At 44.1% G+C, this 16,103-nt stretch overlaps 1 protein-coding gene across 2 annotated transcripts in view; it reads right to left on the bottom strand.

Moving 5' to 3' along the window:
- The window catches only part of igsf5a (immunoglobulin superfamily, member 5a), a 30,767-nt gene extending 15,000 nt beyond the window's left edge, over positions 1-15,767 (bottom strand). For both annotated transcript variants that reach the window (XM_055872480.1, XM_055872490.1), the window contains exons 1-3: positions 14,404-15,767; positions 13,874-13,951; positions 1,774-2,085 (exon numbers count right to left, since the gene is read on the bottom strand). In XM_055872480.1, coding sequence (XP_055728455.1) covers positions 1,774-2,085; positions 13,874-13,916 — 355 coding nt within the window. In that variant the 5' untranslated portion in view covers positions 13,917-13,951; positions 14,404-15,767. The remainder of the gene's footprint in view (positions 1-1,773; positions 2,086-13,873; positions 13,952-14,403) is intronic.
- Positions 15,768-16,103: the final 336 nt, after the last annotated feature.

Below are 16,103 nucleotides of genomic sequence, written 5' to 3'. Positions count from 1 at the left end.
TGAAATAGTTCCCAATCGTTCTGATTGTGAAGTCATGTTGTAACATTCCTAGTCAATAATTGCACGCGCGTCTGTGTGGATAGCTGAGCTCCTGCAGATGTTTCTCTCACACCCCCTCGCCCTTGATTGAGCTAGCTAGCTAACTAAGTAACAAATATATGCAGTGTCAATTGAAAAAGTAGCGCCCAAGTGTTTGCAAACGCAAAAATCTCTCCTCACGTCAACCCTCAGCACTTTGACGCGAGAGTCCGGGTATTTATATGCAGACCTCACGCCTCAACAAGCTTCTGATTGGTCCCTGGCCACCATTGATTGGCAGACATGTGAAGCAAATTTTTATGCTGGGAGAGATATTACAGAATGACGGAACTATTTCACGCTGGGAAGATTTTTAAATGACAGTGGGCAGAAGGAGGTGCTTTCTGTACCCTTGAGTGCCATTCATACAGGGACCTTTGAAATGTTTGGATCCTTTTTAATGTAAACTTGATAGGTGAATTCAAATAAAGTATATAAACACTAGTGTGTTTAACCTTACCCTTGTCTAGGAGCCAAAGCATACTTGCTGATTGGAAACAACAGATGCAAGGGTGGTGTACAAAGTATTGTGGTGTACAAAGTTTCTCCGGGATCCGTAGACCAGCACTGTATTTTCCCTGCACAATTGCTATTGTGTAGATCAGACCAGTACGATTTGTGGCTACAGCAATAAGACTTACGTTACATGGACTTGGTTCATTGGTTATTTATTACACTAATCACCTTTGGCAACTGTGGCAAATTAGCTAGACAGAGAAAACTTGCCTAACCCACTGGGCACAGACGTCAGCTCAACGTCTAGTTTTGATTTACACTTGGTTGTGCTGACTGTCACGCCCTGACCTTAGAGAGCCTTTTTTATGTCTCTATTTGGTTTGGTCAGGGTGTGATTTGGGTGGGCATTCTATGTTCTTTATTTCTATGATTTGTGTTTCTATGTTTTGGCCGGGTATAGTTCTCAATCAGGGACAGCTGTCTATCGTTGTCTCTGATTGGGAATCATACTTAGGCAGCATGTTTTGCCACCTTAGGTTGTGGGATGTTGTTTTTTGTTAGCTCTGTGTAGCCTTCAAGACGTGACGTTCGTTGTTCTTTTGTTGTTTTGTTTGGTGTTCGGTCTTAATAAAGAAGCATGAACACGTACAACGCTGCACCTTGGTCTCATCCTTCCGACGAGCGTTACACTGACAATTAACGTGAACTCAATGTGAAATCCAACAAAAATGTCACCCTGCCCCAGTTACTCTGCAGTTTATTAATTCATGTAATTTAATCTCCTCAACAATGGTACTCTATCATTTCAGTAAAGGTGATTATTTAAATGAACTCCATATTCTAACCGTGGATTATATAGAAGCTCATCAAAAGTCTTTTAAAGAGTTATTTCTGTCTGAATCAGACTGTTCCATCTGCCTAATACATGGATCCTTGTTTCTGTGTTGGTGATTAGCCAGGACCTGCTGAGAGAACAGATCATTATCCCTTTCTATGCTCAGAGTTTACAGTGTGCTACCACTTCTCTACTCTCTGAGCTTACAGTGTATACTACTGCTCTCCAGAGCATAGGTCGGTCATTACACTACTGTCATCTATAGTGATACTGTATGTGCACAGCCTATACAGTGCAGGATGAGATGGGAAACAGACATTATTTAACTACTCTGCACATTTTGATTCCAGTAAAGAGGCCAGTCTTCACTTCTAAGGATTAAATATTGAGGAATTGTTCCCAACCTTGGACAAAGAGCTGAGCGGTCTGGGTCGGCTTTTCCTGGACGCCACAGCTGACGTCACCAGTGTCGTTCCTCCAGACGTCCCGGATGATGAACTCCCAGCAGTATATGTCGGCGCTGGAGTAATTTGTAACGGCGAAACGACGGTTGTGCTCAGACACACCGGTGCCACTGTTGATGGTGAGGACCAAAACAGTTTTAAGCATCCATGACATGGAGTACCATTCCTCAGACAGGCTGATGTTAAACCGAGCCTCTGAGCCCCGCAGCACAGTCACATTCAGGGGCTCCAGCTGAGGGACTCCTGAGACTCCTGAAGAGGAGAGGAGAGCAGAGAATCATGGTGTGGTTAGGGTTGGGGGTGAGAGGAGATAATGATTATCTATTTGTCATTTGTTATATTTGAGATCATTAAATTGTCTGACGACACAACAGTGGTAGGCCTGATCACTCACAACAATGAGACGGCCTATAGGGAGGAAGTCAGAGAACTGTCAGTGTGGTGCCAGGACAACAACCTCTCCCTCAATGTGAGCAAGACAAAGGAGCTGATCGTGGACTACAGGAAAAGGCCGGCCGAACAGGCCCCCATTAACATCAACAGGGCTGTAGTGGAGCGGGTCGAGAGTTTCAAGTTCCTTGGTGTCCACATCACCACCTAACTATCATGGTCCAAACATACCAAGACGGTCGTGAAGAGGGCACGACAAAACCTTTTCACCCCCAGGAGATTGAAAAGATTTGGCATTGGTCCCCATATCCTCAAAAGGTTCTACAGCTGCACCATCGAGAGCATCCTGACAGGTTGCATCACCGCCTGGTATGGCAACTGCTCGGCATCGGACCGTAAGGCACTACAGAGGGTAGTGAGAACGGCCCAATACATCACTGGGGCCAAGCTTCCTGCCATCCGGGACCTATATAATAGGCGGTGTCAGAGGAAAGCTCATAAAATTGTCAGAGACTCAAGTCACCCAAGTTATAGACTGTTTTCTCTGCTACCGGAGTGCCAAGTCTAGCACCAAAAGGCTCCTCAACAGCTTCTACCCATAAGCCTACCCAAGACTGCTGGACAATTCATAAAATCGCCACCTGACAATTTACATTGACCTCCCCCTCCTTTTTGTACACTCGCTGTTTGTTTGTTACCTATGCATAGTCACTTCTCCCCACCCCCCTACATGTACAGATTACCTCAACTAGCCTGTACCCCCGCACACTGACTCGGTACCGGTGCCCCCTGTATATAGCCTTGTTATTGTTATTCTTATTGTGTTACTTTTATTATTACTTTTTATTTTAGTCTACTTGGTAAACATTTTGTTAATGGTTAATGGCTTGTAAGTACGCATTTCACGGTAAAGTCTACACTTGTTGTATTCGGCGCATGTGACAAATACATTTGATTTATTTAGATTTTATTTGATATATTTGTGAGTTGTTAGGTACAGTTTGCAAGATAAGCACAGATAAGATAAGCTTTTGTTGAAGAACATTCACTACAGAGTGAAGTTGAAATAGCTATGAAAGGGCCAGCGTGACGATTGTTGTTTATGGCCCTAAGTGGGGGGGAATGGACTTAGAAACAATAAACTAATTCTGTTCACAAGTTTCCCCTTGTTGTTGAGTTTAGTCACCTTGGCTGGTCTCCTTGGAGATGGACGTTCCCCTGAACTTATACATCTGTAATGATTCCGAGCCACTGCACCGCTCAAAAGGAGAGCTCAGAGCCACTTCCACTACTGCTACTACTGGGGTCAGACTGCTGCCGCTACGACTTCTGCCGCTGCTACTTCCTGGTCCAAGAGGGTGGAGTGGAGTGGAGTGGAGTGGAGCCGAACCGAACCGATGGTGCTCCAATGCCCAGATGACTGATGCAACGCATGCTATTTCCCAGAAATGGGATGATTGACTTTCACTTGTGAGTGATTTGAGGTGCTCTGTGAGAGTGATCTCCTTACCTATGGAGCAATTTCAATGCCAACAGAAATTGTATTTGAATTCCATAATTTAGAATTTGTATTAGAATATTGAATTTGAATTTAATATTTTGAATTTGTAATACAGAAATGTAATCATTGAATTCATAAATTGAAATTGCATTTCATGATTTGAAGCTAAGTTGGATGAATATTGCATTCAGTTTTCAAATTCTATTTAAATTTAATTGTATATTCAAATTCAATATTTACATATTCAGTTTCAATATGGTAGATATTGCATTCATTGTCTGTGTATCAAGTTTAAAAACTATAATTTCAAGTTGATCAAAGTTTCATATATTCAACTTCTCAGATGTATTCAGATTCAGTTTTCAAATTCAGTTCTCTAAATGCAAATTCAAAAGCAGAGACAACAGGAAAGGCCAGGAAAGGTAGAGGAGAACAAATAGAATCAAACTCTCTCTGTGGAAAAACAGAAACCTCTGTTTCTGAAGCCAACACCCAAACAGACTCAAAAGAACACAGGGCAATCCAGAGCAAACTGTTGGGACTGTTCTTGCGTATGTATCTGTGTTGGTGTTTGTAAATGTGCTCACCCAGATGTCCTTGAACGAAATAGAAATAAACTACATTTTAAAAACCTTGTCAGTGTGGTGGCCTGGGGCCTTAGTATCTGCATTCTTGTCTTTGCTGCAAGTGCCACACCTTTAGAACAGTAAACCTCAAGAACCCTCTTGACTCATTATTCTGTCGATAGAACAAGTTCCTAAAACAGTCTCAGCTGTTTGGAATGTTGGGCCTGTTTACACTCTGAGGTGCTCATTCATTACATAATAATATATGTATTTTATATAGCTCTTTTCATACAGACTACGTCACTTTAAAAAATGCATCTAAGGAGCCCCATGGAGCTCCAATGAGACATGGATAGGCTTTCAGCAAAGTGACTTTCACTTTTACTTGAGTCTTTTTCTATTAAGGTATCTTTACTTTTACTCAAGTATGACTATCGGGTACTTTTTCCACAACTGCTTGTAATGACAGGGTTGTGGGTTCGATTCCCACGGGGGACCAGTGCGAATGAAAATGTATGCACTCACTACTGTAAGTTGCTCTCGATAAGAGCATCTGCTAAATGACAAAAAATTGATGAGGCTACTTGTGGCTACTTTGAAGAATCTAAAATCTAAAATAAATTTTGTTTTATTGCACACTTTTTTGGTTACTACATGATTCCATATGTGTTATTTCATAGTTTTGAAGTCTTCACTATTATTCTACAATGTACAAAATAGTAAAATAAAGAAACACCATTAAATGAGTGGGTGCGTCCAAACTATATAAACTCAGCAAAAAAAGAAACGTCCTCTCACTGTCAACTGCGTTTATTTTCAGCAAACTTAACATGTGTAAATATTTGTATGAACATAACAAGATTCAAGAACTGAGACATAAACTGAACAAAAGACAATTAAAATAATGCATAGCTGAACACACCCTATCAGGTGTAAGAACACTAACAATCCAATAGCAGCTCACTTTGAGGAAGCTAACCATCCCATCTCCTCCCTCAAATATAGAGGCATTGAGCATGTTGCTCTACCAAGGAGAGGAGGTAACATGGAGATCCTACTACTACAGAGGGAGGCCTACTGGATATACCATTTTAAACACATTGACCCCTAGTGGTCTGAATATTGACTTTGATCTCAAGCCCTTCTTATGACCAATTATATTTTCTGTGAACAGGTCTTGTAAATTAATGTATTCTTTCTCCACCTTATCAGAGTACGCCCAATATATTCCCTCTGTTGATCATGTTTATTATGCATTTTGGTTGAACCAAAAGATTACATGTAATAAAATGTTTTATGAAATTGGAAATATTTATAGGTGAAATGAAATGAAACAATATTGTATGTTGATGCTAATGTTATGCTAATGATAATGATAATAATGGCATAATATATTCAATATGCTGTGGGCTGTAGTCTTTTAATAGTTTAGCTCAATTAATTTTTATCAACCTAACAATTACGACACACCCCTCACGATTGTCATTGGTTGGACTAATTCCACTGTTTGTCTACAGTCGTGGCCAAAAGTTTTGAGAATGACACAAATATACATTTTCACAAAGTTTGCTGCTTCAGTGCCTTTATATATTTTGTCAGATGCTACTATGGAATACTGAAGTATAATTACAAACATTTCATAAGTGGCAAAGGCTTTTATTGACAATTACATGAAGTTGATGCAAAGAGTCAATAGTTGCAGTGTTGACCCTTCTTTTTCAAGACCTCTGCAATCCGCCCTGGCATGCTGTCAATTAACTTCTGGGCCACATCCTGGCTGATGGCAGCCCATTCTTGCATAATCAATGCTTGGTTTGTCAGAATTTGTGGGTTTTTGTTTGTCCACTCACCTCTTGAGGATTGACCACAAGATCTCAATGGGATTAAGATCTGGGGAGTTTCCTGGCCATGGACCCAAAATATCGATGTTTTGTTCCCCGAGCCACTTAGTTATCACTTTTGCCTTATGGCAAGGTGCTCCATCATGCTGGAAAAGGCATTGTTCGTCACCAAACTGTTCCTGGATGGTTGGGAGAAGTTGCTCTCAGCGGATCTGTTGGTACCATTCTTTATTCATGGCTGTGTTCTTAGGCAAAATTGTGAGTGAGCCCACTCCCTTGGCTGAGAAGCAACCCCACACATGAATGGTCTCAGGATGCTTTACTGTTGGCATGACACAGGACTGATGGTAGCACTCAACTTGTCTTCTCCGGACAAGCTTTTTTCCGGATGCCCTAAACAATCCGAAAGGGGATTCATCAGAGAAAATGACTTTACCCCAGTCCGCAACAGTCCAATCCCTGTACCTTTTGCAGAATATCAGTCTGTCCCTGATGTTTTTCCTGGAGAGAAGTGGCTTCTTTGCTGCCCTTCTTGACACCAGGCCATCCTCCAAAAGTCTTCGCCTCACTGTGCGTGCAGATGCACACCTCCCTGTTGCCATTCCTGAGCAAGCTCTGTACTGGTGGTGCCCCGACCCCACAGCTGAATCAACTTTAGGAGACGGTCCTGGTGCTTGCTGGACTTTCTTGGGCGCCCTGAAGCCTTCTTCACAACAATTGAACCGCTCTCCTTGAAGTTCTTGATGATCCGATAAATGGTTGATTTAGGTGCAATCTCACTGCCAGCAATATCCTTGTCTGTGAAGTCCTTTTTGTGCAAAGCAATGATGACGTCACGTGTTTCCTTGCAGGTAACCATGGTTGACAGAGGAAGCAGCAACCTCCTTTTGAAGCTTCCAGTCTGTTATTCAAACTCAATCAGCATGACAGAGTGATCTCCAGCCTTGTCCTTGTCAACACTCACACCTGTGTTAACGAGAGAATCACTGACATGATGTTAGCTGGTCCTTTTGTGGCAGGGCTGAAATGCAGAGGAAATGTTTTGGGGGGATTCAGTTCATTTGCATGACAAAGAGGGACTTTGCAGTTGAATGCAATTCATCTGATAACTCTTCATAACATTCTGGAGGATATGCAAATTGCCATCATACAAACTGAGGCAGCAGACTTTGGGAAAATTAATATTTGTGTCATTCTCAAATCTTTTGGCCACGACTGTACATAACCTGGTTCAAGCATTTATGACATTACCCTGAAGAAGGCACAGTGATGCCGAAACGTTGGTGTTTTTTTTAAATACTGGGAGGTTATACATATGGAGTGTGTGACTCTCTTTGTTATTATAGTAAAGTACTTAAGTAGAAATACTTTAAAGTACTACTTAGGTGTTTTTTTGAGGTATCTGTACTTCACTTTACTATTTATATTTTTGACTACTTTTACTTCACTACATTACTTAAGAAATAATGTACTTTTTACTCCATACATTTTCCCTGACACCCAAAAGTATTCGTCACATTTTGAATGGTTAGCAGCACAGGAAAATGGTCCAATTTACGCACTTATCAACAGAAAATCATTGATCATCCATACTGCCTCTGATCTGACGGACTCATTAAATACACATGCTTTGTTTGTAAATTATGTCTAAATGCTGGAGTGTGCCCCTGGCTATCCGTAAAAATATATATATACAAACTGGTGCCGTCTGATTTGCATAAAATAAGTAATTTTGATACTTAAATATATTTTATTAATTACATTTACTTTTGTTACTTAAGTATATTTAAAACCAAATCATTTTAGACTTTTACTCAAGTAGTTTTTACTGGGTGACTCACTTTTACTATATATATTTTTTTTTCATAAGGTACAGTGCCTTCGGAAAGTATTCAGACCCCTTTACTTTTTCCACATTTTGTTACGTTAGAGTTTTTCTAAAATTGATTAAATTGTTTTTTTCCCTCATCAATCTACATACAATACCCCATAATGACAAAAAAAGCGTAATATCACGTTCACATACTGTAAGTATTCAGACCCTTTACTCAGTACTTTGTTGAAGCAACTTTGGCAGCGATTACAGCCTCGAGGCTTCTTGAGTATGACGCTACAAGCTTGTCACACATGTATTTAGGGAGTTTCTCCCATTCTTCTCTGTAGATACTCTTCAAGCTCTGTCAGGTTGGAAGGGGAGCGTCGCTGCAAAGCTATTTTCAGGTCACTCCAGACATGTTCGATTAGGTTCAAGTCCGGGCTCTGGCTGGGCACTCAAGGACATTCAGAGACTTTTCCTGAAGCCACTCCTGCATTATCTTGGCTGTGTGCTTAGGGTTGTGAACTTTCGCCTCTGGACCTCGCCTTTCGCGTCTGAGGTCCAGAGCGCTCTGGAGCAGGTTTTCATCAAGGATCTCTATCTGTACTTTGATCTGTTCATCTTTCCCTCGATCCTGACTAGTCTCCCAGTCCCTGCCACTGAAAAATATCCTTACAGCATGCTGCCTCCACCATGCTTCACCGTAGGAATGGTGCCAGGTTTCCTCCAGAAGTGACATTTGGCATTCAGGTCAAATAGTTCAATCTTGGTTTCATCAGACCAGAGAATCTTGTTTCTCGTTGTCGGAGACCTTTAGGTGCATTTTGGCAAACTCCAAGCAGGCTGTCATGTGCCTTTTACTGAGGAGTGGCTTCCGTCTGGCCACTCTACCACAAAGGCCTGATTTGTGGAGTGCTGCAGAGATGGATGTCCTTCTGGAATGTTCTCCCATCTAAACAAAATAAACTCTGGAGCTCTGTCAGAGTGACCATCAGGGTCTTGGTCACCTCCCTGACCAAGGCCCTTCTCCCCCGATTGCTCAGTTTGGCCGGGCGGACAGGTCTAGGAGGTCTTGGTGGTTCAAAACTTCTTCCATTTAAGAATGATGGAGACCACTGTGTTCTTGGGGACCATAATTTCTGCAGAAATGTTTTGGTACCCTTCCCCAGATCTGTGCCTCGACACAATCCTGTCTCTGCGCTCTACAGACAATTCCTTCGACCTCATAGCTTGGTTTTTGTTCTGACATCACTGTCAACTGGGAACCTTATATAGACAGGTGTGTGCCTTTCCAAATCATTGCCAATCAATTGGATTTACCACAGGTGGACTCCAATCAAGTTGTAGAAACATCTCAAGGATGATCAATGGAAACAGGATGCAATGAGTCTCATAGCAAAGGGTCTGAATGCTTATGTGAATAAGGTATTTATTTTCTTATATAGATATATATATATATATTTGCAAACATCTCTAAAAACCTGTTTTTGCTTTGCCATTGTGGGGTATTGTGTGTAGATTGATAGAATAACGCTGTAACGTAACAAAATGTGGAAAATGTGAAGGGGTCTGAATACTTTCCGAATGCACTGTGTCTTAGCTATAAGCTAGCTATAAGTGGTATATTTTCAAAACTCTATGTACAAAACTAAGCCGATAACACTTGTAATGACCCCCTATCTTATGTTTGTAACGGTCCTGACCTGTTTTATGTTGTTTTTGTATGTGTTTAGGTCAGGGCATGTGTTTTGGGTGGGCAGTCTATGTTATCTGTTTCTATGTTGGTTTTGGTTGCCTGGTATGGCTCTTAATTAGAGGCAGGTGTTTTGCGTTCTCCTCTAATTAAGAGTCATATTTAGGTAGGGTGTTCTCACTGTTTGTTGGTGGGTGATTTGTCTCCTGTGTCGTCGAATGTATGTACCATACGGGACTGTTTGGCTGTTCGTTTATTTTGATGTCGTCTGTTTCCTGTCCGTGAGTTTTACGTTAGTTATGTAGTTTATGTTCAGGTTTCGTCGACGTCGTTTTCTTGTTTTGTAAATTTTGAAAGTGTTTTGTTTTTCGTGTTGCCATCATAGTTTTTTTCAAATAAAGAGATGGCCTATTTCCCTACTGCTGCATTTTGGTCTGATGATCCTTCTCTCCTTTCCTCGTCCGAGGATGAGGAGAGAGACAGCCCTTACAGAATCACCCACCAAACTAGGACCAAGCGGCAAGGGAGTGCTCAACAGAGCAACAAGGACTCCTGGACTTGGGAGGAGATCCTGGACGGTAGAGGACCTTGGGCTCAGCCAGGGGAATATCGCCGTCCCAAGGAGGAGTTGGAAGCAGCGAAGGCTGAGAGGCGCTGGTATGAGGAGGCAGCGCGGCGACGCGGTTGGGAGCCCGTGAGTCAGACCCAAACATTTCTTGGGAGGGGGCACACGAGGAGTGTGGCAAAGCCGGGTAGGATACCCGAGCCAACTCCCCGTGCTTACCGTGGAGGTAGAAGGCGTCGTACTGGTAAGACACCGTGTTATGCGGTAAAGCGCACGGTGTCCCCAGTACGCGTGCTTAGCCCAGTGCGGGCTATTCCACCTTGCCGCACTGGGAGGGCTAGGTTGGGCATCGAGCCGGATGTCATGAAGCCGGCCCAACGTATCTGGCCTCCAGTACGTCTCCTCGGGCCGGCATACATGGCACCAGCCTTACGAGTGGTGTCCCCGGTTTGCCAGTATAGCCCAGTGCGGGCTATTCCACCTCGCCGCATTGGCAGGGCTACGGGCACCATTCAACCTGGTAAGGTTGGGCAGGCTCGGTGCTCAAGAGCACGTGTCCTCCTTCACGGTCCGGTAGACCCGGTGCCACCTCCATGTACCAGTCCTCCGGTGGCAGCCCCCCCCGTACCAGGCTGTCTCTCCGGGTTCTCTCTCCAGCTGTTTCCTCCTCTCCAGCGCAGCCAGTGCCTAGACCACGCACCAGGCTGTCTCTCCTTCTCCTCCCTACAGAGCCGTCCTGCCATGACCAGCCAGAGCCGTCCTGCCATGACCAGCCAGAGCCGTCCTGCCATGACCAGCCAGAGTCGTCCTGCCATGACCAGCCAGAGTCGTCCTGCCATGACCAGCCAGAGTCGTCCTGCCATGACCAGCCAGAGTCGTCCTGCCATGACCAGCCAGAGCCGTCCTGCTATGACCTGCCAGAGCCGTCCATTCAGGACCTGCCAGAGCCGTCCAGCCAGGACCTGCCAGAGCCGTCCAGCCAGGGCCTGCCAGAGCCGTCCAGCCAGGGCCTGCCAGAGCCGTCCAGCCAGGGCCTGCCAGAGCCGTCCAGCCAGGACCTGCCAGAGCCGTCCAGCCAGGACCTGCCAGAGCCGTCCAGCCAGGACCTGCCAGAGCCGTCCAGCCAGGACCTGCCAGAGCCGTCCAGCCAGGACCTGCCAGAGCCGTCCAGCCAGGATCTGCCAGAGTCCCTCAGCCAGGATCTGCCAGAGTCCCTCAGCCAGGATCTGCCAGAGTCCCTCAGCCAGGATCTGCCAGAGTCCCTCAGCCAGGATCTGCCAGAGTCCCTCAGCCAGGATCTGCCAGAGTCCCTCAGCCAGGATCTGCCAGAGTATATCAGCCGGGACCTGCCCCTTGTCCCGGTGTTGCCCCTTGTCCCGGTGCTGCCCCTTATCCCGGTGCTGCCCCTTGTACCGGTGCTGCCCCTTGTCCCGGTGCTGCCCCTTGTCCCGGTGCTGCCCCTTGTCCCGGTGCTGCCCCTTGTTCCGGTGCTGCCCCTTATCCCGGTGCTGGTCTTTATCCTGGTGCTGCCCCTTATCCTGGTGCTGCCCCTTGTCCCGGTGCTGCCCCTTGTCCCGGTGCTGCCCCCTGTCCCGGTGCTGCCCCTTGTCCCGGTGCTGCCCCTTGTCCCGGTGCTGCCCCTTCTCCTGGTGCTCGCCGTTTATTTAGGGGATGTTAGTTTTAGGGTGGTCATTAGGAGGGGAAGACAGAAACGGGGAGTGACTATGGTGGTGTGGGGACAGCGTCCAGAGCCGGAGCCACCACCGTGGTCAACTGCCCACCCAGACCCTCCCCTGGACTTTGTGCTGGTGCGCCCGGCGTTCGCACCTTGAGGGGGGGGTTCTGTAACGGTCCTGACCTGTTTTATGTTGTTTTTGTATGTGTTTAGGTCAGGGCATGTGTTTTGGGTGGGCAGTCTATGTTATCTGTTTCTATGTTGGTTTTGGTTGCCTGGTATGGCTCTTAATTAGAGGCAGGTGTTTTGCGTTCTCCTCTAATTAAGAGTCATATTTAGGTAGGGTGTTCTCACTGTTTGTTGGTGGGTGATTTGTCTCCTGTGTCGTCGAATGTATGTACCATACGGGACTGTTTGGCTGTTCGTTTATTTTGATGTCGTCTGTTTCCTGTCCGTGAGTTTTACGTTAGTTATGTAGTTTATGTTCAGGTTTCGTCGACGTCGTTTTCTTGTTTTGTAAATTTTGAAAGTGTTTTGTTTTTCGTGTTGCCATCATAGTTTTTTTCAAATAAAGAGATGGCCTATTTCCCTACTGCTGCATTTTGGTCTGATGATCCTTCTCTCCTTTCCTCGTCCGAGGATGAGGAGAGAGACAGCCCTTACAATGTTCAGAACCTTTGTGCATTCATTGGGGTTTCACATCTTTCACCCCTGAGCCATAGGCTCACCATTTAGTAATTTCAACAACCACTTAATCCAATATCAAAAAACACAAGATACTCATTTCAAAACTGTTCTTTTTGAAGTGCTGAATAGAAATAATAATTGATGGTCAATATAATTTTCCATACAGTATTTGACTATTACTTGACATGCACAATTATTATTATTATTTTTTTTTTTAAATATAACTTGTATCCAACGGCAGGTTGTGAGCATGTTGATAAGTATTTCAGTCTTAGTTTCATAATCCTTATACAGTAGGCTACACACGTAGGACAAATCATCAGAAATAGGGGTATTGTAAAGCAGTTGGCTACTGTAAAAATGTAGCATGGTATTGTATTCCATTTCTGCCCCATGCAACATTTTCAACTGATACAGTATCGCCTGTCTCCATACTTGACAAAATTCATCAGCTTACAGTGACTGTATCAATGAAATTCAGATAATGAGTGGAATATATTTTCATATGTAACCAAAGTATTTCAGCAGTGAATTGTACACTACACTCCAAATGGTAGCACACAAGAGTGAAGCACACTGGCTGATGGAGAATGATGTACAGTATTTACAACCACATCCATATATGATTTGGTTTTACCTTCTAACTTAAAATTGATGTCAAATGAATACATTTATGAGGTACAAATATATGAACGTACTCAGTCAATCAAACATGTGCTTTGAGTTTTGAAACATGAGCCATTTTGATGATCTGTTTAGATTTCGGTGCTTAGAGTTGTGAAAATGTACCACATACTTATGGAAATTGCACCAAAGTGATTGGAGAAAAAAAACTGCACTATCCTAATGATGAGACCTGACTCATAAAGTTTCCTTTTAGAAGGAAGCAATATTATAGCCTGGTGTAGTCAACGTAAAGCCGTAAGCATTAGGCATGTTAAATCCGAGACCTGTATTTCTCTGCATGGCTGTGATAAACACGAGAAGGCCTCCATGTGAAATTAACAGCTTTAATCACTCCCAAACGAGACCAGTCTAACCAGGGCAAGATGAAGCCAGGGACAAATGATATGCTGAGCTGGGTTCTAATGCTCGTTCAGTGAAATAGAGTTTTGATATATATTCACTAATATCTATTCTCATGAACAGGGAAATGTTTGGGTAATCCCAATTGCGACGTCAACTATGGATTTTGTCCCCATCCTATCATATTCATTAGATTTGTTTCAATTGTGAGTATATGGGATAGCACAATGTAGTGTGTCGAATGTGTATATGTGTGCATAAAATATTCAGATCTGCTCACCTGTTGCATAGAGTAAAAGCAACGTGAAGAAAACACTGGCCATGTTGCCCAGGTAACAGTCATGCTAATATTCCCTGCCTGTAATATAAAAACAAAAAAGACAATGGCATGGAAACAACCCAGCGGGCAGCAAAATACTGTACACATTCAAACAGACCTGAGCTCTGAACGCTACATTTTTCACCAAGGAATGTTGTGAGAGGAACTCCCCTGTTCACAAAAACACACACATTCTCTGATTGATCGCTGATCAAAGACTCACTACAGCCCAACCACAGAAACACTATATCTTAATAACTTATCTTCTCGAACAAACATTAATCAAACTAAATATATTATTGAAACAAAATATATTTCAATAAGTGCAGTCTCACAGATCCGTCCATTCAGAGTACCAACAGAATCATACTTCCTCCCTAAGTCTTCCCTCAACAACAACAAACAAGATCATTCTTAAATTGCATTTTTCTTTAGGAAATATTCCTATTGACATCCAATGTACATCGACATACATCATTCTAATAACTTACTTGTTGAAGACTCTCAGAGCGATGACTAAAATGGATCCAAGGTTAATTTCCTGTTGAATCAGACCTAGTAAATAGAGGGACTCCACCTTCAGGTGAAACCAAATGTAGCTTCACTCACCCATATACATCTATCTCTACAGAGAGCAAGGTCCACCCATGTAACAGTCCCCTTATCAGTCACACTTGCATGAGTGAGTGCTTAAGAGTTTGTTTGAGTGTGTGTCACAGTTTCACCTTCTAGCATAGTGATTATTGGCATAGTTAAGCTTGCTGGTAGAGCAGAAGGTTACAAGAGAGTCAACTGAGGTAGGTCGTCTACCCAACAGATTACTTTGGGGGGCTTTGACCCCCACATGACACATCTGGGATGTCGTCTGGGGTGATTAATACCACAGAGTGGTGGTGTTGTGACACAAACACACAACAGCCTTTAAGCAGACACACCTATGTGTTGCATTAGCTGCCATGTTTTAGTGTAAGTACAGCAGTTTCAATCTGAGGTTTTTCAACATGGGGCCACATACTTCTGACCCACATACAGTGACTTTGCAAAGTATTCAGACACCTTGACCTTTTCCACATTTTGTTACATTACATCCTTATTCTAAAATTGATTGAATAATTAAAAATCAAATCAAACGTATTTATATAGCCCTTCTTACATCAGCTGATATCTCAAAGTGCTGCACAGAAACCTAGCCTAAAACCCCAAACAGCAAGCAATGCAGGTGTAGAAGCACGGTGGCTTGGAAAAACTCCCTAGAAAGGCCAAAACCTAGGAAGAAACCTAGAGAGGAACCAGGCTATGAGGGGTGGCCAGTCCTCTTCTGGCTGTGCCGGGTGGAGATTATAACAGAACATGGCCAAGATGTTCAAATGTTCAGAAATGACTAGCATGGTCAAATAATAATAATCACAGTAGTTGTCGAGGGTGCAACAAGTCAGCACCTCAGGAGTAAATGTCAGTTGGCTTTTCATAGCCGATCATTAAGAGTATCTCTACCGCTCCTGCTGTCTCTAGAGAGTTGAAAACAGCAGGTCTGTGACAGGTAGCACGTCCGGTGAACAGGTCAGGGTTCCATAGACGCAGGCAGAACAGTTGAAACTGGAGCAGCAGCATGGCCAGGTGGACTGGGGACAGCAAGGAGTCATCATGCTAGGTAGTCCTGAGGCATGGTCCTAGGGCTTAGGTCCTCCGAGAGAGAGAAAGAAAGAAAGAGAGAAAGAGAGAATTAGAGAGAGCATACTTAAATTCACACAGGACACCGGATAAGACAGGAGAAATACTCCAGATATAACAGACTGACCCTAGCCCCCCAACACAAACTACTGCAGCATAAATACTGGAGTCAGGAGACACTGTGGCCCCATCCGATGATACCCCCAGACAGGGCCAAACAGGCAGGATATAACCCCACCCACTTTGCCAAAGCACAGCCCCCAAAACACTAGAGGGATATCTTCAACCACCAACTTACCGTCCTGAGACAAGGCCGAGTATAGCCCACAAAGATCTCCGCCACGGCACAACCCAAGGGGGGGCGCCAACCCAGACAACAAGATCACGTCAGTGACTCAGCCCACTCAAGTGACGCACCCCTCCTAGGGACGGCATGAAAGAGCACCAGTAAGCCAGTGACTCAGCCCCTGTAATAGGGTTAGAGGCAGAGAATCCCAGTGGAGAGAGGGGAACCGGCCAG

This window comes from Salvelinus fontinalis, chromosome 2, assembly GCF_029448725.1.
Source record: "Salvelinus fontinalis isolate EN_2023a chromosome 2, ASM2944872v1, whole genome shotgun sequence".
Classification (NCBI taxonomy): domain Eukaryota; kingdom Metazoa; phylum Chordata; class Actinopteri; order Salmoniformes; family Salmonidae; genus Salvelinus; species Salvelinus fontinalis.
Note: the sequence above shows the minus strand (reverse complement) of the source record. Positions and strands in the feature narration are given on the sequence as shown.